Below are 20,572 nucleotides of genomic sequence, written 5' to 3'. Positions count from 1 at the left end.
CTCGGTAAGCCTAGAGTTCCACGTTTTAAAACTGTTTATAACTAATTCATTAAATTTGCAGTCCTGGGGATTGAACTTAGGACCTTACACATGCCAGGAAAACTCCCTACCACTGAACTATATCCCTAGGCCAAGGGATCCATGTTTCGCTTGACAATAATCACCCCAGGGAACAATGGATCAAGAGAGGAAGGCCTGTAGGCATCATCAGAACGGCCCACATGTCTCAGGGAACATCACCAGACATTAGGGTATAGTCCAGATATTAGGGGCCATCCTTGTCTGACATTTGAATGCAAATGATCTCTCAGTAATTCCCTCTTCCCCTGGCCCCACATGTTACAGCCATGGTTACCAGGATCCTACCCTCCCTCAAGCAAATGCAAAGAACTCATTCTAACATGCCATTGGCCTCCCCCACCCGGACTCGGGCTGAGGATTCTTCAAAGCTCCTCCTTGGGCATGGTTGTTGGAAAGGACACTTCCAATCTGTCCCTGCCAGGACCCCCACCAACTACAAGCTCCGCTTCTGTGGAGGTTTTGCCAGGCGCCAAAAACGTCTCCAGTGCTCTGGCCAGGAGCAGCCAATGGAAAGCACAGCCAGGACCCCTCCCTCTCTCCTCCAGTGGCACCCCAGCTTCCTGCCTCCTGTTGCTCTCTCCTTTGCCTGTCTGCCTGACTCAGAAGTGAGGACTCACAGGGCAGCAGCTTCAGCAGTACTAGGGGCTCCAAGACACCTCATCTTATCCTCTGCCCTGTGGTTGGTCTCTGGAGGTGTACGACAAAGATGTCCTGGAGACAAGTCATCCTCCTATCATCGCTCTTGGCCATGGTGCTCCTGTGTAGTGAGTATGGGAGGGCAGAAAGGGTGGGCTGCAGTAGCTACACAGTAAGACCTTCTTTATATAGGTCAGCTTGCTCAGGTGCCACAGGTAGGAAGGAGTGTGTTTGTTAAGGCAGCTATGCTTGGCGTGTGTGTGTGTGTGTGTGTGTGTGTGTGTGTGTGTGTGTGTACAAGATAATATAACACAGAGAAAAATAGCAAAGATAACAAATAGGAAACAAGTCAGCTCATATGGTCGATTCTCATAAAGATTGGCTATGTGACTGGTATGTTGAGGGGCAGAGGGCCCCACATGTAGTCTAACGAGCTACTGCACCCAGAATTATTGAAGCCCCACTGGGGGCTCTGGTGCTGCAGCCTGTCCCTGTACCCTATCCCACAGTGCTACAAGAGGGGACCAGTGCTTCCGTGGGGAGCAGACCGGCAGCCGGAGAAGAGGCACCAGAAGGTGAGTCCAGGGGACATCCCTACACATGGGACAGGTGGCTCCTGCTCCCCCACCCCATGCTGGTTGCAAAGAGCACTTTTCTGGTTTCAGGTGTGAAAGAGAAGATTTTCATGCAAGAATCTGATGCCTCGAATTTCCTCAAGAGGCGTGGCAAGAGGTCTCCCAAATCCCAAGACGAAGTCAATGGTAAGGAAGCCGGATGGTCTCCCTCCCACAATGGAATACAAAAGCCCTCAGATATTAAGGTGAACTAGAGCTCTAAATGAGCAATCATACCATAACTGGGGCCAGTGAGATGGCCCAATGGGCAAAGGTGACCCAAATGCAATCCCTGGAACCCACATAGTAGACGGAGACAACTGACTCCTACAAGTTGGCCTCTGACCTCCACATGCACACCGTGGCATACATGTGTTCCTAACAAATGAAATAAAAATGTAGAAACAGTATCATATTTCACTGGTTGTGGGTCACAGGTTGGATTACTGTGGCATCAAGATAAGGAACAGTAAAAACTATGCCACATCAAGAGCACCGAGATGTATTCAAAAAGTGAAAAAAACTTAGAGGGAATGTCTGCTAGGTCTAAAAGGAATAGGCCACTTCAGTGTGCTTTAAGGATTAGTGGCTTGGTACACCCAGGACAACAATGTGGCACTCAGGGGACCAGTACTAGGGACCTAAGTGCTGAGAAGTGTAGGCTTGGTGGCAGTTCTGTTGCTGAGTGGCCACAGCCACTTCCTCCCTCTGATTCCAATTTCCTTACCTATAGACCCAGGAAAGAGGCAGGGGGCAATGTATCAAGGGAGGGAATTTTTTGTTTTGCTTTTCTCCAATTTAATTTTCTGTGAATTTTGAAGTCTCCAGGACCTGAAGACTCTGGTTCTTGACCTTCCGACCCAGGAGGCCTTGGACTTTCCTATCCCTGAACTAATTCTTCCAAGCCTCTGAGCTCAGACTGTCCTGGCTGAGTCTATGGCTTGATTAACTTTCCTTGTGTGTGTGGATGAATGAACTCTTTGTGTCCCTTACCGCAGTCAAGGTGACTTCTTGTTCAGGAAAAACAGCAGGATTATTTTCAAATGATGGGGAAAAACAGAGATAGACATGCTTGCAGATCATTCTTTTTTTTTTTTTTTTTAATTTGGAGAAGTCTAACCAACCACAGTAGGAAATTGCCAGACTGCACACACAAATGTTCAAATTTGAAGTAGGCCAATGTCGAGTAACATTGAAAGTCTGGGCTGTAGGTGCAGTCCCTGATTGCAATCAGAGAAGCAACCTCTGGCAGACTTTGTGGGAGGAAACAGGTATGGACAGGGAATTATCTTCTGTCCTGTGAAACTGAGTTGGAATAATGAGGGGTAGGATTAAGCCTGAGGTCTCTCACCTTGCACGGAGGCTCAGGCAGGCAGACAGTGGGGGAGGCCCAGCATATCCAAGTGAATACCCAGGACTTCACAGAAGTACATCAGCAGGGGGCTGGTGAGATGGCTCAGCGGTTAGGAGCACTGGCTGTTCTTCCAGAGGGCCCAGGTTCAATTACCAGCACCCACATGGCAGTTCACAACTGTCTATAACTCCTGTTCCAGGGGATTCAACACTCTCACACAGACATACATGCAGGGAAAACACCAATTTACATAAAATACAAATAAATAAATTCTAAAAAAAGAAGTACATCAGCAGTCACTGGGGCCAACTTCTGTGGACAGGTAGAGGAGCGTCACCTTGGAATAACCTGAACTTGAAACTGCTTTAGAATAAGAATCAGATGTATTTGTGTGTGTGTGTGTGTGTGTGTGTGTGTGTGTGTGTGTGTGTGTGTGTGTACATGCATGTGGAAACCAGAAGACAATTTCAGGTGTTGTTTCTAAGTTGCCATCCACTTTTCTTTTTTAGGCAGGGTCTCTCAGTGGCCTGGAACTTGTCAGATAGTCTAGTCTGGCGGGCCAGCAAGCCCCTTGGACAGCTCTTCCATCCCTGCTCTGGGATTACAAGTGCATGGCACCATGCCCACTTACTTTTAAAAGATGTATACAATGTGTATGTTGGCACATCCTATAAAACACTGTTTTGGTAGAGAATGAGATCATTCTTTGTTATTGTTACATCAGATGTGCAATATTTGGATGGCTTCTTTTACAAAGCTGCTTCTTCAGGAATGGGTAGTCACTCAGAATGTCCTGCCCAAACCTGAGCACTCCTGTGGCAGCTTTCTGATATCTGGAGCCACATCAGAGCTGCCAGTGAGTCAGAAGGGAGATACTGCTATGTAAGTGTCCAGGCTGCTGTGTGGCCTCCATTCGGTCAGCGGACCTCTCTGAGCCTGAGTCACCTCCTGAGGAATCTGTAGGATGTGGAGACGGACTGGACTGTGGACTGTTTCTGTCAGGATAAAGTTTTCTGTCACTGTAAATAAAGGCAGAACTTTAGGAAGAAACAAAGGCCTTCCCTCAGAAATCTGTACTACGGCAAATACACAGATAGCCTAAAAAATTTTTTAAAGGGTTTAATGAGTTAATTAGTAGTCACATGTTTACTTATCAGTATAAGCTTCTTGCTTCCAGGAGGGGTTTGAGGTTTTCTTCCTTTTTCCCCCTTATTTCTTTTTCCTTCTTTCCTCCCTCAACAAAACACAACAAATGAAAACCTCATTCATTGATTCACGCTGGGTTGTGTGTATGTGTCCATGTGCACACCACAGCGTGTGTGTCAAGGTCAGAGGACACTTTGTGGACGCTGATTCTCTCCTTCCACCATGTAGATTCTGGGGTTCACATTCAGGTTGCCAGGCTTGGTGGTAAGTACCCTGCTGCTGAGCCGTCTTCCTGCCCCCCTCTTCTCTTCTCTTCCCCTCTCCCCCCGTACTAGGTATTGACTTCAAGGCCTTGTGCATGCTAGGCAAGTCCAACACTCTGTACCATGGAGTGCTGATGAGCACTGTCCTTGCCTTAGCTTTTCTGCTTCTCTTTCTCCTCTTGCATGTCAGTGTCAGAGGGCAACAAGCTCTATAGTGCAGTCTGTGATGTGAGGGGGGCCTTGAGAATGTGAGGCAATCTGAGGGGCCCACTCTTCCTGAAGTGCCCATGGCCTTCAGTGTGCTTTCCAGTTGAAGGACACCGTTGGGCGCCAAATGTAGATGTAACCAACCGTCTTATTAAATAAGAAACACAGAGCCGATTCAGAGAAGAAAGCCAAGAGGTCAGAGCTAAGAGCCTCACCCTTCCTGATTCAGGGATCCTCTTCAGTCAAGAGAGCTCTCCAAAAGGGACCTACTTCCTGTGTGTATGTTTTTATATAGTCTAGCTGTTCTGCCTTCTCATTGGTTGTAAACCCAAACACGTGACTGCCTCATCACTGCCTGTATGTACCGCCTTCCAGGTCCTTAAAGGCGTGCGCCACCGCCAACACGCACTTGCTATGGCTCTAATAGCTCTGACCCCCAGGCAACTTTATTTATTAACATACAATTAAAATCACATTTCAGTACAAGTAAAATACCACCACAGGACACATTGTAAGAACCTTTAAAGAGCTTTAAGTATCATCTTCCAGAGCATCACAGCTCTCAGACTTTTATTATAGAAGCCATCATGCTTGGTGAAAACTTGTTTGAATATTACTGTTATTTTGCAATGTTGGGAATCGAACCTTAGGACTTGCACATTCTCAGCAAGTGCTCTACCATGGAGTCACACTCCCTAGCTTGTTGACATGTGATTTCACACCCTTCTTAATGGCACAATGGGGTTGTCCCTCCTAAGAAGTGGAAGAATGGCATCTTATCTGCTTTTACTTTTTAAGTGACATTTATGCATTTACTTTGGGTGTGTATGTGCCTTTTGTATGTAGCAAGTGCACACCCGCTACAGTGCACAAGCAGATGTCGGAGGACAATCAGTGGGAGTCAGTTCTCTCCTACCATATGGGTCCTAGGGATTGGATCATGTCATCAGGCTTGGTGACACGCACTTTCACCCACTGAGGCATCTTGCCAGCCCCTCTTATCTACCCTTTTAATCTCACTGCTAACCCCACATCCTTGCTGAGACAGAAGGTATTCATCCATGTGAGATGAACTTTAAAAATTTTTATTTTTACTTGATGTGTACGGGTGTTTTGCCTGCATGTATGTATTATGTACACAGCATGCATTCCAGTACCCATGGAGGCCAGAATAAGGGCACTGGATTCCCTGGCATTGGAGTTACCAGTGGTTGTGAGCTGCCATGTGGGTGCTGAGAATCAAATCCAGGTTCTCGGGAAGAGCAGCCAGTGCTCTTAACTGATGAGCCATCTCTCCAGCCCCTAAGTTAACTTCCAAACCAATTAACCTTTAGAGAGCTCCTTTCCCGTCGTGGGAGTTCCAGTTTCTAAGTGGCCTGGTAACCACTAACTTTGTGACCAGAGCCAAAGCACTTTCCCCTTATGGGCCTCCATGTTCTCTGCAAAATGGAGTGACTGGAGAGGGTGGTCTCTCAGGCCCTTCGTGTTTTAAAGTCCAGGTGAGGCACAAACCACTTCAGCAAAGTCCTCGATCACCCTCTTCACATCAGCAGATCCGGTTTCTCGGGTACAGTGTGGTGCCGCGCACACAGGTGCTCTGCTTGCTCCTTTCTCAAGGGTATCTCTGTTTTCACAGCGGAAAACACACAGAAGCTGCGGGATGATGAGCTGCGGAGAGAGTATTATGAGGAACAAAGGAATGAGTTGGAGAACTTCGCGGAGGAACAAAGAGATGGTAAGAGCTCTCCAGCAGCCTCCTTGCGGGAGGAGAGCATAGTGAGGACAGGCAGCCCAGGCTTGCCCCCACGCTTCCCTGCGGTTGACTGGAGGAGGGAGGCAGGGGCAGGGGATCCATTTTCAGTACCTATCCATGGTAGATGTGAAGAGAACAAGTAAAAAAAAAAGGCTATGCAGGCTTGAGATGTTGTGGAAGAGGACAAAGGACATGTAGGGTTGGGGACACACTGGCTTGGGGACAGAGGAGACCAGGGAGTTATTGGCTGACTGTATGGAAATAAACCCCCCCCCATGAGCACCCCAAACTGTGACTTGGCTCCTACAGGGTTGATGGATGGATATCAAAGTCATGATCATGAGTTCCTTAGAAATCAATGTACTAATTCCAGGTGCTACTTTATCCAGTAAAATCAAGACCACTTACTTATCTATTCACTGCAAGCAGTGTTCTCTTTTTCTTTCTTTTTTTCATTTTCATGTGTGTGTGCTCATGCATACATATGTGGAGGTCTGTGGTTGATGTCAGGGATCAACCTCGATCGCTCTTTCACCCCATTCACTGAGGCAGGGCCTCTCAATCAAACCCAGAGCTTGCCAATATGACTAGTCTCATTATCCGGCTCTCTTTGGAGATGCTGTCTCCACCTCCTGAGGCTGGGGCCACTGTGCCCACTCAGCATTCTACATGGATTTTGGTCTTCACACTTGTAGGTGGTAAGATCATTATCCACTAAGTGATCTCCCCAGCTCATAACACTCTGGTCCTGAGAACAGACGACACAAAAGCGCTGGTTCTTTTTACCCTGCCTTGTACCCGACTTCTAATATCTTTATTCTGTCTTGGCTTCTCAATCACCCAACAGCAACATGGATCCTGGAAGGTTCCCCCACCCACCATGGGTTTCTGTGCCTTCACTCATCTGTCGAAGGTGGCCTTTTTACTAAGCCTTCGTTCTTGTCAATAGAGGAGAACAGATGCAGAGAGCCCAGAGTCTCTGACAAGGCAATGGGCACATCCATTTCCTACACATGGGGCTCTTATCTGCCCTCAGGACATGCTCACACCAGGCCTCAGTGGAGGAGGTGTGGGCGGGGATAGGAGTTCCGGAAGGTTCTGTCTGAACCACAACAGGCTAGTGGTCTTGAGTGTCACCCATAGCAACCATCCGTAGGGACACTTAAGTGAGAGAAGACTGGGAGATTGGAGAAAGGGAGATGGGGGAGAATGAGGATATGAACATTTCTCTGTGGGTCTTTTCCAATTTCAAGCTGACACGCTCCCACACAGTCTCTCAGAGCCTCCTGGTGCACAAGCTTGGGTACAAAGCCTTCACTCAGGTTTTGTCAGCTCTCTGTTCTCCTGGCTTCTGGGCTCTGATGGCTGAGGAGGTCCTTCCTCTAAGGGCGTAGTGAAAAGACTATGCTGCTAGGAACCAAGGGCTGAAGCTGTGCCCACTCCCCTGCAGGTGGCACCTAGCAAAGCCCTGCAGGCAGGTGTTGGGTTCAAATCCTAGGAAATCAAACTCTCTTGGGAACACAGCGTAAGGAACTCAGATTGTCACCTCAGGAGCAAATGCTTCTGTTAGAGATTTGTTGATCTTGGCGAGCAGCTGAGGAGAGCCGTCTTGTTTTTAAAATCCGAGGGTTTGGAATCCAAATTTCCTTCAGTGTAATTTTTACTCACACTGTTCCTAATAACACTCGACACAGTACCATTTTAAATGTTTCAGGCCTTTGCCAGGCCTGGTGATGCTGGTATGGAATCCCAGCACTTACTTGGTGGATTGAAGCAGCTTTGAAGCCAGCCTGGGCTACATAGAGAAACGGTCTCCAAAAACAAACAAACAAACAAACAAAAAAATAAAGCAAGCAAAACGTATCATTTTCAAATTTCTAGCATATGGATGGAATAACACTACTGTTTTCTCTTTGGTGATGAGATGGGATGTGGGGTTTCAGAGGATACTAGGACTGTGGTCCTTGAGTCCCACCTGAACAGAGAGGACTAGCAGGGCAGAGGGTGCTGGGGACTGTCAGTACAGCAGCTGTTGGCATTGAGCATTTGTATGATAATTCCCGCAACATTCCTCTGAAGACAGGACTTACCATTTTCATTTTACGGTTGGAAAGAGTGAGGCTTGGAAAAGGCGCACAGCCACACACGGTGATGAGGTAGGAGACGCCCTAGGAAGGGAGGTCAGGTTTGCCGGCCAGCAGCAGCTGCTCTTCTCCATCACATTCATGGAGGCCTTGGGGGATTGTCCCGCTGGTCCACAACGATGAAGACATGAGCAGGGAGAAAGAGAGTGACCTAAATGGTCTCTCCAGAGCTTAATAAAGAAAGGGGAAAGGGAGCCAGCCTAGCTCACCACAGAATCAGTTTTTGACAAAAGTGGAACTCATTACACCCTCTCCCGGCCCTGCCCCCTCCTACCTTTCTGCCCCCAATGACTGTCACGGTGGTCCAGCTGCCTGGACTGTTACCTTGCATATACCTGCAACTTGTTTTTCCTGTAAAATACTTTTATTTATGTGATTTTTTTCTTTTTCTTTTTCTTTTTTTTTTTTTGGTTTTTCGAGACAGGGTTTCTCTGTGTAGCTTTGCACCTTTCCTGGATCTCGCTCTGTAGACAAGGCTGGCCTCAAACTCACAAAGATCCGCCTGCCTCTGCCTCCCAAGTGCTGGGATTAAAGGTGTGCACCACCACTGCCTGGCTATTTATGTGATTTTTAAGGACTCTGGGTAGTGAAAAGTAACAAATATTGAAAGCTATAAACTAGACGTAACAATTGGCAGGCAATAAGATACCCCTTTTAAAATTATTAAAATTATTAATTAAATTTATTCATTTATTTTATATCCCAACTGCGGTTTCTCCTCCCTCTCCCCCACCCTCCTCACCTGCCAATCCACTCCTCCTGTTTCTGTTCAGAAAGGGGCAGGCCTCATGTGGGTGTCAACAAAGCATGGCATATCAAGTTGAGGTAGGACTAAGCTCCTCCCCTTGTATTAAGGCTGGGCAAGCAACCCCATATGAGGACTAGGTTCCTGGAAGCCAGCCAAGGCGTTAGGGACAGGCTCTGTTCCCACTACTAGGAGTTCCACAAGTAGATCAAGCTACACAACTGTCACACATATGTAGAGGGCCTAGGTCAGTCCCATGCCACCTGCAACTCTTTTTCTGAGCCCCATGCCAACCTGCTTTCAGTTAGCAGTTTTATGTTAAGCCACTGTAAATTTGAGCTCTCCCAGGTGAGCTGCTTCCTAAAAGGGACACCTGATCAACAAAGAGACGTTTAATCAGCATCTATGTCAAAGTCATACCTGGAAGAGGAATCGCTCCACTGAGCTTGAAAAGTGTCTGGAAGGCTAAAACCCCCTACCGGGGCTGGGCTCTGTATGTACCTGGTCATTCCAGGTACCAAATACGAAAGGGGCTCACACAGAAATGAGACATCCTCAGTAGCCATGGTTTCTGACACTTGCATCATCCATCCCTTTCCAGCTAGTTTTGACAACAAAATTTTAGTTTTGAAGCTTAGAAAATATAGAACACGTCAGGTATGGTGGCACATATCTGTAATTCCACCACTCAGGAAGTTGATGCCGGAGGATCATGAATTCTAGGTCAGCCTAAGCTGCATAAGATTTTTATCTCAAAAAAGCAAACAAAACAAAAAACAAAAACAAAAACAAAAAGCAAAGCCACCCAATTTATAGAGAGAAAGTACCATGATCCACCACTCCATGCTGTCAATAATTTCCATGTTTGTCTTTATTCTGTTATTTCTTTGTGTGCATGTGTGCATGCGCATGTAGAGGTGAGAAAACTATTTGTGGGAGTTGGTTCTCTCCTTTCACGTGGGTTTTAGGGTGGAACTCAGGTTGTTGACTTAACAGCAAGCACCACCCCAGACAAAGCACCTCACTGGCCCTCATACATGAGTTTTTCAAGGTGTGGCTTGTCCCCATGTGGCCGTGATGTTCCTTGTTAGTTTGGTGTCTAGTCGTCTGTTTAAGTGACCGAGTAAGGCTCTTTCCCTCATTGGTAGTAAAGGTAAGGCAGCCTGGGTGTCGACCAGCTACGACTTCGACCTTTATCCTCTTGCCTGTGTACACAGGCTCATCGGCCCCTTCCAGCTCTGATCCTGGGAGTCTCCTGGGCACACAGGAACACTTAGCTCAATGTCCCGTCAGCACGTGCTGTGGGCTGATCAACAATTGCAGCTGGGCTGGGTGTCCTCTAGACTGCACAATGACCTTTGTCCTTCCTCCTCAGAGCAGGAAGAGAGGACCAGGGAGGCAGTGGAGCAGTGGCGACAGTGGCACTATGACGGCCTGTACCCTCCCTACCTCTACAACCGCCATCCCATCTGACCTCCCATCTGACCTGGACCTGAAGCAACTGGGGAAAAGGGGCCATGAGACACGCCCCCCACCTCCCCGCCCCACCCACCTCCTGCCCACTGCCTCTCTCCTACAGACAGGCCCACAGGGTAACCCTGGGGGCTGCTCAGGCCAGCAGCTCCTGGGAACACACCACCTTATTCTGACGTCTCGCAATGCCCGGCTTTTGCTTCTTTGTGGATGATTTTTTTTTTTTTTTGAGGTGAGCAACCATCTGTTTTTTCCCCCGTGATCAAATCTACATGTTGTCCCCTTGCTTAGCCACTGGCAACACAATCAGAATGCCCATCTGATAGGACAGCTAAAAGGATCGCAGCAGAAAGACTCTAAGTCTGCTTACGGCCTATTAATAAAAGTGCTGAATCAACCTTGCGTATCGCCGTCACAAAACTCCAAGGGAGCCGTGTGATTGTCGCGCTAAGCACATGCTCTACCACTGAGCTACACCCCTCCCACCCACCCTAACTTTGAATGCTGAGACACTGTGGACAGACAGAATGGAAGAACCACCCTCTTTTCCAGTACCTGGTGCTTTCCTTTCAAAACTAGGAGAATCCAGCTTGAAATACAAGTCCCTTCACAGCAAAAGCTAAACTCACGTCCAGTTCACAGTGGCATGACACTCTTCTGTTGTGCCACGGGTACTTCATCTCTTTCCCCATTTCTCTTTCCTATGGGGTATTCGTGTGGGCCTCTTTACTGGAAGCGTCAATACAGTGGTCATGGTGCAGGTTGGTCCAGTTTCCACTTGAGGAAGTTTCTCTGTGGGGTAACAGGTACTTAGAGAACTTTCTGTGCTTGTTTTTCCTCCATAACTGTTTTATCTTGAAACCAATGGTGTTCTTGGGGTGTGTGGCTAGCTTCGGTGTCCCTATTCCTTATTCAGTAAAGGGGTGAAATGTGGGCCTGGTGACATCAGCAATTTGAAAACATTCACAGGTAAGTCTCAGGGAAAGGGCCCTTAAATACACACTGTTGTTGGAGCCTTCTCACTCTTACCCATCAGACCTCACCAGGTTATCAGTGCACACCCACCTGATTTACGCGTATTCCTACCCACAATGCTTCTGGGTGAGGCCCAGCCCCAACGGAAAAGGCTGTTCAGGAGCCTGTCTGCCATAGTTTGACTGGACTATCCACAAAAGCACGGGGTCAAATGGTTGGCATTCCATTTTGTGCTACTGGAAGGTGGTGGAAACTTCTACAGGTGGGCCCAGAAGGAGGTGTTCTGGGACAAACACCTTAAGGGGATTGCGTATCTCGATGACTTTGCCATATGTTCCCGCCATAATGACAGGCCTCACGCAAAGCTCCAGGGCCAGTCAACCATGGATTGAAGCTTCCCAACCAAGAAGGAACCCAATTCCTTTCTCTTTATATACTGTTTGTCCCCCAAGTATTTGTTATAGGGATGGAAAGCTAACAGCTTTTGCTCTACATTGTCCTCTGGACATGCCATGTAACTGGGGAAACTGGTATAAGCCAAAGGCTTGGCAGGTACCTCAACATTTGATAGCTATCTTTATTACTTATTACCTGAGGATGCTGAGGTTACGTGGGAGGAATGGGCATCTCAATGTTGAGATAAATCTCAACAGGAAGGATTTGACTGGTTGCCTTCCGTCAGCCCAGTCTCATCCAAACTGGAGACTGCGCTCAGGTCTGAGTAGAGCAAAGTTCAGAGATGTTCCCGATTTACTAGGTAAGAGACTCATAGATTCCACCTGCTTCCCGTCCCATCCCAAAGGGACAGGATAAGCGCCCAAACTGTTTTTTATTTTTAATTCCTAGGTTTGTTCTCTTGGGGTTGGCTCCTGTACATCCCTGATCCATTTAGATTGATCCACCTCCATTCAGACCTTCCGGGCTACCAAACATGAATGGTAGTGAACCTTTTAATGGGGCTAATGTGTGGGCTGTGATGCAAGTTTAGCCTGGAGTGAGTTCAGGTGGCTGGATTACATGTTGTGCTAATGATCCAAGAGAGACTAGCCTGGGGTTACTTTTGGTTGGCCAGGACCTAAATAACAACACAGGCCTTTAGGGCAGTACTTTTTTTTTTTTTCTCGAGACAGGGTTTCTCCATGTAGTTTTGGTTCCTGTTCTGGATTTCGCTCTGTAGACCAGGCTGGCCTTGAACTCACAGAGATCTACCTGGCTCTGCCTCCCGAGTGCTGGGATTAAAGATAGGTGTGCGCCACCACCGCCTTCGATGAAACGTTACTCTTTGATGGGTAATTAGGAAGATAAGGCACTTTCCAACTTGATTGACGGTTGTCTCTTGGTGTCTGAGAAGACCAGGTCCCAGACTTACCAATATCTAAAGATGCTCACTTCTTACATAAACCGCGTACGCAGTAGCATTTGCACACACACCCCCCCCATCCTCTTGTATGTTCCAGTTCGTCTCTACATTATGTAAAGGTAATCCAATGTAAATGGTATTATTCTCAAACTATTATTTTGAGAACAAGGACAAAACCATCTGAAGTCAGTGCAGATGCAATCTTTTTTTTTTTTTTTTTTTGGTTTTTCGAGACAGGGTTTCTCTGTGTAGCTTTGCGCCTTTCCTGGGACTCACTTGGTAGCCCAGGCTGGCCTCGAACTCACAGAGATCCACCTGGCTCTGCCTCCCGAGTGCTGGGATTAAAGGCGTGCGCCACCACCGCCCGGCCAGATGCAATCTTTTTAATCTATGGTTGTAGAGCTGGTAAAGGCAAACCCTACACACATCTGCATGTAACAGAAGAAAGGCAAAGTATGGCTCGCTCTACTCTCCAGGGAAACAGGGGTCCTAATCTGGTTGACCCTGCCCATTTGACCCACTTTTCTTCACACCTTCTTGCTGTGGGATGGTCTGTATGTCAAGTGTGTTGCTGATTGGTCAGTAAATAAATCACTGATTGGCCAGTGGCTAGGCAGGAAGTATAGGCGGGACAAGGAGGAGAATAAAGCTGGGAAGTGGAAGGCTGAGAGACACTGCCAGCCGCGATGACAAACAGCATGTGAAGATGCCGGTAAGCCACGAGCCACGTGGCAAGGAATAGATTTATAGAAATGGATTAATTTAAGCTGTAAGAACAGTTAGCAAGAAGCCTGCCACGGCCATACAGTTTGTAAGCAATATAAGTCTCTGTGTTTACTTGGCCGGGTCTGAGCGGCTGTGGGACTGGCAGGTGAGAGAGATTTGCCCTGACTGTGGGCCAGGCAGGAAAACTCTAGCTACACACAGGCTAGTGGACAGGTTGGTAACAGCTGGCTGCGTTCCTATCCAGGGCCACACCACACAGCAGCGGTGTGTCTGAGGGAAGGAAAGCCGGCACCAAGTAGATGTCCAAAAGTCAGATTTGGGAGAACGGCCAGTTAAAAAAGAAGTAAATAAAACAAATCCCTAAGCAGTCCACCCTTGCCTCTTCAATGGCTGCACTTGGCATGCTGGCTCTAGATAAAGAATTCTGGCGGCAGAGGCTGGGGAGAAATTCTTTTACCCTCATTCACCCCTGTCTCCAACAAGGGGTCCATTATACTTAGGTTTCCAAATTCAGCCTAGAGCTCCTTCACTACAAGCCAAGCACTGTCATTCTTGTTAGAACGATGCCAAAGGTAACAGGACCAGGAATCCGAGCGACCAAATTTCATAGGCGACAGAGCAATTTGTCCTTTTCTGGCCTTGTCAAGTGTGGCTTCTGGGCCAGGCTTTCCCTCTTTTCTGAACTTTCATCATGATCCCTCATTCTGAAGAGGAGGTTGAGAACACGTGTCAAAAATGCCTTACTAATTTCATTAGTTTCACATTTTATTTACAGATACTGGGAGGTAGGAGCCTACTGGGAGGTAGACTGGAAAGCACATGCTTACCACGTTCAAGGTCCTGGGCTCAATTCCCAGCACCACCCAAAACAAACTGAGACAGTGACCAAAGACACTGTGTGCTTCAGGGGTGATTTTATTTACTCAGACTTCCTGGGAAGAGGCTGGCGGTGATTTTCCGAAGCCCCACAATGAGCCTTGTATTTTCCGTGTAGTTGTCATGTGCGTCCCCATTTGGCCGCGTTACTTGATTTCTAATTTTCAAACAGTGGTGTTCTAATGCTTTGGTAAGATCTTCATAATTTGGGTTGGTGAGATGGCTCAAAGATGGGGGCAAGACTGATGATGTGTGAGTTCGATCCCCGAGGCCCACATGGTAGAAAGAAAAAACCAACTTTTGCCAAGTTGTCCTCTGACCTCATGCACATTAGCTCTATCTATCACTTGCTATATAATAGTCTTTAACTCAATGAATATATATATTCATATATCTACTCAATGAATTCACACATTCAAAATAAAAAATATGGCTAGTGCAGATCATTCTCTAGACCAGAGGTTCTCAACCTGTGGGTTGTGACCCATCTGATAAACCTCTATCTTCAAAACTATTTACATTATGATTCACAACAGCAGCAAAATCACAGTTACAAAGTAGCAATGAAATAATTTTATAACTGGGGTTACCACAACACAAGGAACTGTATTAAAGGGTCGCAGCATTAGGAAGGTTGAGAACCACTGATTTAGACCATACACAACAATCTTCAGAGTCCTTCATGATTAAAGCAAACACTTGTATTCAGAGTACAGAAAGGATTTTTCTAACCCAGCCCAATGATACACACACAGTTGGCTGGTGAACAGCATACAAGATGATGAACAGTACTGGTGATAACGATTAAGACCGCAACGAGATGCCTCTACACACTGATCAGAACAGCTAAACTTAAAAAAGACTGACAAAGGGCTGGGGAAATGATTGACAGGAGCACTTGCTGTTCTTCCAGGAGGTGAGTGAGTTTGGTTGCCAGGACTCATACAGGGCAGCCACAACAGCCCATAACTCCAGCGCCAGGGGATCTGATGCCCTCTTCTGGCCTCTATGGATACTTGCATATACACAGAACATCTATGTGTACACACACACACACACACACACACACATTAAAATTTAAAAAAGGCTGACATCAGGTGTTGGTAAGGCTGTGGAGCAAATGGAAAATTGAATTCCCATACATTTACTAGATGGTGTGTATGAAGGTACAACCACTCTAGATAAGGCAGGCAGTGTCTTAGAAAGCTACCACACATATATTTATGATACAACCTAGAGAGTCCATTTCTAGACTTTATCTAAGAGACCCAAGATGTATACACAGAATAGAGTGGAGATTTGTAGCAGCTTTAGTCACAGCCCCAAAGCGGAAATGATTCAACCAAAATGTCCAGCAACAGGTGACTAAAAAAACCAACGACAGACAGGCACACCCATACAGTGGGATACTTAGCAATAACTATGGACACATGCAGCAACATGGATGAGTCTCACAACGATGCCACATGAAATATGCCAGCCATTGCAGTGTTCTATGTTATACTATTTATCTTAAACTCTAGGAAAAGACAGAAAAATGGGTTCTTTCCTACATTATTTCCTATGGGCAGGGTCTGGGTTGAGCTCTGACTGAAAAGTGGCTTAAGGACAACTTCCTAGTGATTGTGCTTTTAATTTTAAAGTTTTTAAGTTTTTCTACAAATGGCTTCCAGTTTTAGCCAACTGACCTTTCATTTCTTTTCCAAATATTGGCAAAGGTAGAATTTCACTTTTTGAACTCTCCACAGTTCTGGAGAGACTCAGCGTATCCAAGCTCTACCACAGACAGTAAAGCTGGCTTTCGTGGCAGAGCAGACGTTTTGATGGCTGCCAGTGACATACTCAGCGCAGACTTGTGTGCCTGCTTTAAAGAAAAAAGATTTTATTTATTCGTGTTTTACACGTAGGAGTGTTTGCCTGAATGTAAGTGTACTACAGAGGCCAGAAAGCGGGGTAGGGTGAGTTGGATTTCTTGGAACTGGAGTTACAGACAGTTACTAGTTATCATGTGGGTACTGGATGTGAACCCAGCTCCTCTAGAGGAGCACTGACTGTTCTTAACTGCTGAGCCATGGATCCATCTCCTGTGCCCTTTAATAAATACCTTGAGACATTACTTAGCCAACTGCTGTTTACTTTGTTAAACATCAGCCACCCTGCAGCATCTGGTGTTTCAGCTTCTCTTGGGAAACATTCAGTCATTCAGAAGGTCCCTATCTGCTATTCTGCAAGATTGTTATCTAAAAGATTTCAACTTTCCTCTCCTTGTTTGGAAACAGGATTTTGTTTTTTTAAAAAGTTACTATTTTCTAAACAGAAACAAAGAAAAAACAAAAACAAAACAAACAAGCAACAACAAAAAATCATTGTGGTGGTGCACACCTTTAATCCCAGCACTTAAGATGTGGAGACAGGCAGATCTCTCTGAGTTTGAGGCCAGTCTGGTCTACAGAGTAAGTTCGAGGACAGCCACACAGAGAAACCTTGTCTCAAAAAAACTAAAAACCAGCCTAGCGGTGGTGGCGCACGCCTTTAATCCCAGCACTTGGGAGGCAGAGCCAGGTGGATCTCTGTGAGTTCGAGGCCAGCCTGGGCTACCAAGTGAGTTCCAGGAAAGGCGCAAAGCTACACAGAGAAACCCTGTCTCGAAAAAAAAAAAAAAACCAAAAAAACCCCCCAAAACCAAACCCAAACAAACCATCATGAAGATACATTCAGATCAGCCAGGTTTTCTATAAAGGATGTAACCAGTTTCTGCTAATTGCTAAGCATTTACCCTATTCTAACTGCCTGATGATACAGTAAGGCACCAATAACATCAAGAAAAAAGAGAAACACAAAGTGAGTTTGTATGAAAGTATTTAATAGTTGGTAAAAGCACTAAAAAACAGGATTAAAAGACTAATTCCATTAATGAATATTTTCAAGGCTCATAAGTACCCCTCATTACCCCTGAATATTCTGGGAAACCACACACACAATGCACACAAATTAAAGCCTTTCAATATTCAGTATAGTGGGAAGTGGTTCCACTGTGATTCCAATTATTTAAAATTTAAACGTTTCAAAACAAAGGTAAACATAGACACATTTTAAAGACAGCATGCAGGTGAAGACGCCAGTCATGCCCTGTTCAGATGAGAACACGTGTCCCACACAGTAAAGGTGGCTCCAGGAGCAATCCACTGTTCAAGTTCTAAGTAGCCGTGCCACCGACTTCAGATACACCTCTGTTCTAAATATCAGTTTTAAGTACCTTTTGGTTTAATAAATACTTTATTTTTCTTTGTTAAATTAGAAACCAAAGTCCAAACCCTCCTGTAAGCACAGCACTCCTAAGAGGATGGTGGTCAGATCTCAAGGGAAACGCTACGGTGGCACCTTCTGCCCAGACAGAGCAGGAACACCGCAGTGTGGAATCCAGAGTATGCGACTGTATCTGTCTCCATACCTACTTTCCATAGGATTACACTCTTGACATGTTGTTAGCCTCCAGGGTAACGATCCTTCCGGCTTATTCTACCGTTAGATAGCACCAGCACTCATCCAGGCCAAATACTATTTGAAAAATAGGCTGTCCAGCCAACCTAATCCCAAGAACTGTTTCCTGGGGTAAACTACAGGCTTTGACCTCTAAGGTGCTTGACATACACAATAAAGTTACCTATAATGCCCAAAGCCCATGGGATCTGTCTGCTCAGTTAGTTTTCGAGTCATGCTTTACAGCTTCTCGGTTGTACGTCTGCTTTATTTTACATCAACCCACCATTAGGGATTTCTCTGAGTCCCACAGCAATGTCAGCAGAGCACTTCCCTCTCTGTATCAACGCACTGACTTGATGTCCAACACAAAGCTGAGACAGCTGGAACTCAAGGAAACAGTGTGGCTCTGGTGTCAGCACATCCAGACTCAGCAAGGAAAGTCTAGAACCTGAGTGTTGGGGCATTACACGGACATGTAGCCCAGGCTTCATTTTACATACAAGGAAACCAAGTCTAGTAGTTGGGAGACAGCCATCCTAAATTCATTCTTTTGTCTTTCGGTGTCCATATTAACACTTGAACTTGACTGTGATTTAGGAAAAAAATGTATTCTCTGCCTCCAACAAGGAGACCCAGAAGCACAGCTCTCTGGTCACCTTTCAGTTTCGGGGCAAAAATCTGTGTGGCTTGCTGTAAGGCAGGCACTGACATGTGAACAGGAAAGACCACGGTATCCTGATTTCCCACGTGCATGGTGATGTCAGCTATGTGTCAAACTAGCACACAGGGAAGGAAGTGAGTAAGCAGTGTGCTCACCAAGCACTTCTTTCTCACGGTGTCAACCAGGAAGAAGGGCCACACACACAGAGCCAATCTCCTGCTTTCTCAGAGCCACAAGGAGGAAGGCCAGGTGTGAGAAACCATCTGCAGAGGGTTATTTAAGGCTGTTCAGAAACTTGGCATGCTCTTCGCCTCTTGGCAACAGGGTCTCTCCCCCTATCTTTGGACCAGTCTTCTCCTGGAAAAGAGAGAGCGTGCATAAGAAATGGCTGACCTTTACTTTCCTGGGTCACCAGCTTAACTATGAATTAGAGTGCAGGTAGCACACAGCTACAGGTCTAGAGTGTCCCCAAGGCCATGTGTTACAGCTAGTGGGACCAAGTGCGATTCTTAGATCACTGGGGATGAGACCCTGAAGGAACAGGACGCAGGGTTCTTTTTAGTTCTGAACTATGAGGTGAAGAAGCCTCCTTTGACACCTTCTCCCACCATGTTTGCTGCCTCACCACAGGTCCAAAACCAAGGCCGTAGACTAAGCAGGCAGAAACTGAAGAACTGTGAACCAGACAGAGTAAAGCCTCCTTCTTTTAAAGTTGATTATCCGGGTCATTTTGTTTCAGCAATGAAAACACATTACCATACATACCTTTAGCATTCCGTCCCGCTCCCACTTGTAAAGGCCACAATTACTGAAACAGAAGAAAAAGGCTTTACTCAGTAGTAAGGGATTAAGGAACTCCCAACCCCATACACATAAAGACAACGGAGCGGGGTGTCACTTCGGGAAAAAGCTGGCCCTTCATTCAAGGAAGGTGGTCAAGGAGGTACTCATGTTCTATACTTCACCTACGGTTATGCTCTACAGCTACAAAGAATAAGCCTTCCATGACCTGAGAAATGGCCTTCAACTCCTCTGTAATCTGGAGACTTCAGAGATGAAATTCCAGATGCCGGCAGAACAGGGCCATACACAGCCAGCCCAGTGAGGAACACAATCTAGGCACTAATTTACGTTTACTGGAGAAGAATGTTCTAGGTCAAGAACGGACAACAGAGAAGCGGGAGTGGGGGGGGACACCATTCTTAGAAGTGCTGTCTGCTGACTGAAAAGCTCCAGTTCTTCCATCCATGGGCTGTACACACGCTCACCCAGTGAACATCCACCAGCCCACCACCATGCACACCCTTCACCTGGGGGAGGCCCTAGCTCTCAGGGGTCCCAGGTAACAATCCCAGCCCAAGGGTTAACAGGAGCTATAGGAAGGCATGGGGGTGACGATCTCATGTTCCAGGGACCATAAAGGAAGTACCACAGAGACAGAGAACCCCATGCGAATCTCATACCTGCAGTGCTTATTTGGGAGCCTGTCAAGGGAGATGGTCCTGTTTCCACAAGGACATTTGAAAAACCTCTTCACACCATCATGCCAATGGAGGTTATGCTGTTCGCTGATGCAGGTCTCCAGAGGCCTGAAGTGGGTGTAGGTGCACTGCACAGACCAACATAAAGCCCATGTCAAGTGAGGGCTTTGAAGGAGGGACCCGCAGCTGCTATCAGGGCCCTCCACACTCTGTCACTGCTGGGACTTGACCAACTACTCTTCAAGGATGGTTTTTTTTTTGAAAATTTTGGAGACAGGGTTCTGTAGCCCACACTGGTCTTAAACTCATGCTCATGTAGAGACTCCTATTTCCACCTCCCAAATGCTGGGACTGGAGGCACAGAGTCACCACAGCAGGCTCAAGTGGGTTTCTGGACTCTCTCTTATACCGCCTTTCCTAATGTCTGCCCCATTCCCAGTGAAGCAGAAGCCTGGACTAGCACTCACTGACACCGAGACGGTAGGAAGGCTGAGCTGTGCATGTCTCCATTGCCAGCACTTGGGAGGCTGAGGCGGAAGGGCTACAAGCTCAAGGACAGCCAGGACGCAGTCAGTTCCAGGACAGCCTGAGTTA

At 46.7% G+C, this 20,572-nt stretch overlaps 2 protein-coding genes across 8 annotated transcripts in view; one reads left to right on the top strand and one right to left on the bottom strand.

Annotated features, from left to right (window-relative positions):
• The first annotated feature begins 621 nt into the window (after positions 1-621).
• Positions 622-20,572, top strand: part of Ucma (upper zone of growth plate and cartilage matrix associated) — a 31,382-nt gene continuing 11,431 nt past the window's right edge. For 2 of the 7 annotated variants that reach the window (XM_052727466.1, XM_052727465.1), the window contains exons 1-4: positions 622-845; positions 1,227-1,292; positions 1,383-1,478; positions 5,938-6,036. In XM_052727466.1, the coding sequence (XP_052583426.1) occupies positions 788-845; positions 1,227-1,292; positions 1,383-1,478; positions 5,938-6,036 (319 nt within the window). In that variant the 5' untranslated portion in view covers positions 622-787. Of the gene's footprint in view, positions 846-1,226; positions 1,293-1,382; positions 1,479-5,937; positions 6,037-10,318; positions 10,819-17,651; positions 17,761-20,572 lie in introns of those variants that run through there. The other 5 variants (XM_052727470.1, XM_052727469.1, XM_052727471.1 and 2 more) reach the window with 4 other exon arrangements.
• The window catches only part of Mcm10 (minichromosome maintenance 10 replication initiation factor), a 33,248-nt gene continuing 31,417 nt past the window's right edge, over positions 18,742-20,572 (bottom strand). Inside the window, exons 18-20 of the mRNA XM_052727462.1 lie at positions 19,961-20,106; positions 19,263-19,305; positions 18,742-18,854 (exon numbers count right to left, since the gene is read on the bottom strand). Coding sequence (XP_052583422.1) covers positions 18,771-18,854; positions 19,263-19,305; positions 19,961-20,106 — 273 coding nt within the window. The 3' untranslated portion in view covers positions 18,742-18,770. The remainder of the gene's footprint in view (positions 18,855-19,262; positions 19,306-19,960; positions 20,107-20,572) is intronic.

The sequence above is a fragment of the Peromyscus californicus genome, unplaced genomic scaffold (assembly GCF_007827085.1).
Source record: "Peromyscus californicus insignis strain IS unplaced genomic scaffold, ASM782708v3 Scaffold_8__1_contigs__length_139910024, whole genome shotgun sequence".
Classification (NCBI taxonomy): domain Eukaryota; kingdom Metazoa; phylum Chordata; class Mammalia; order Rodentia; family Cricetidae; genus Peromyscus; species Peromyscus californicus.
Note: the sequence above shows the minus strand (reverse complement) of the source record. Positions and strands in the feature narration are given on the sequence as shown.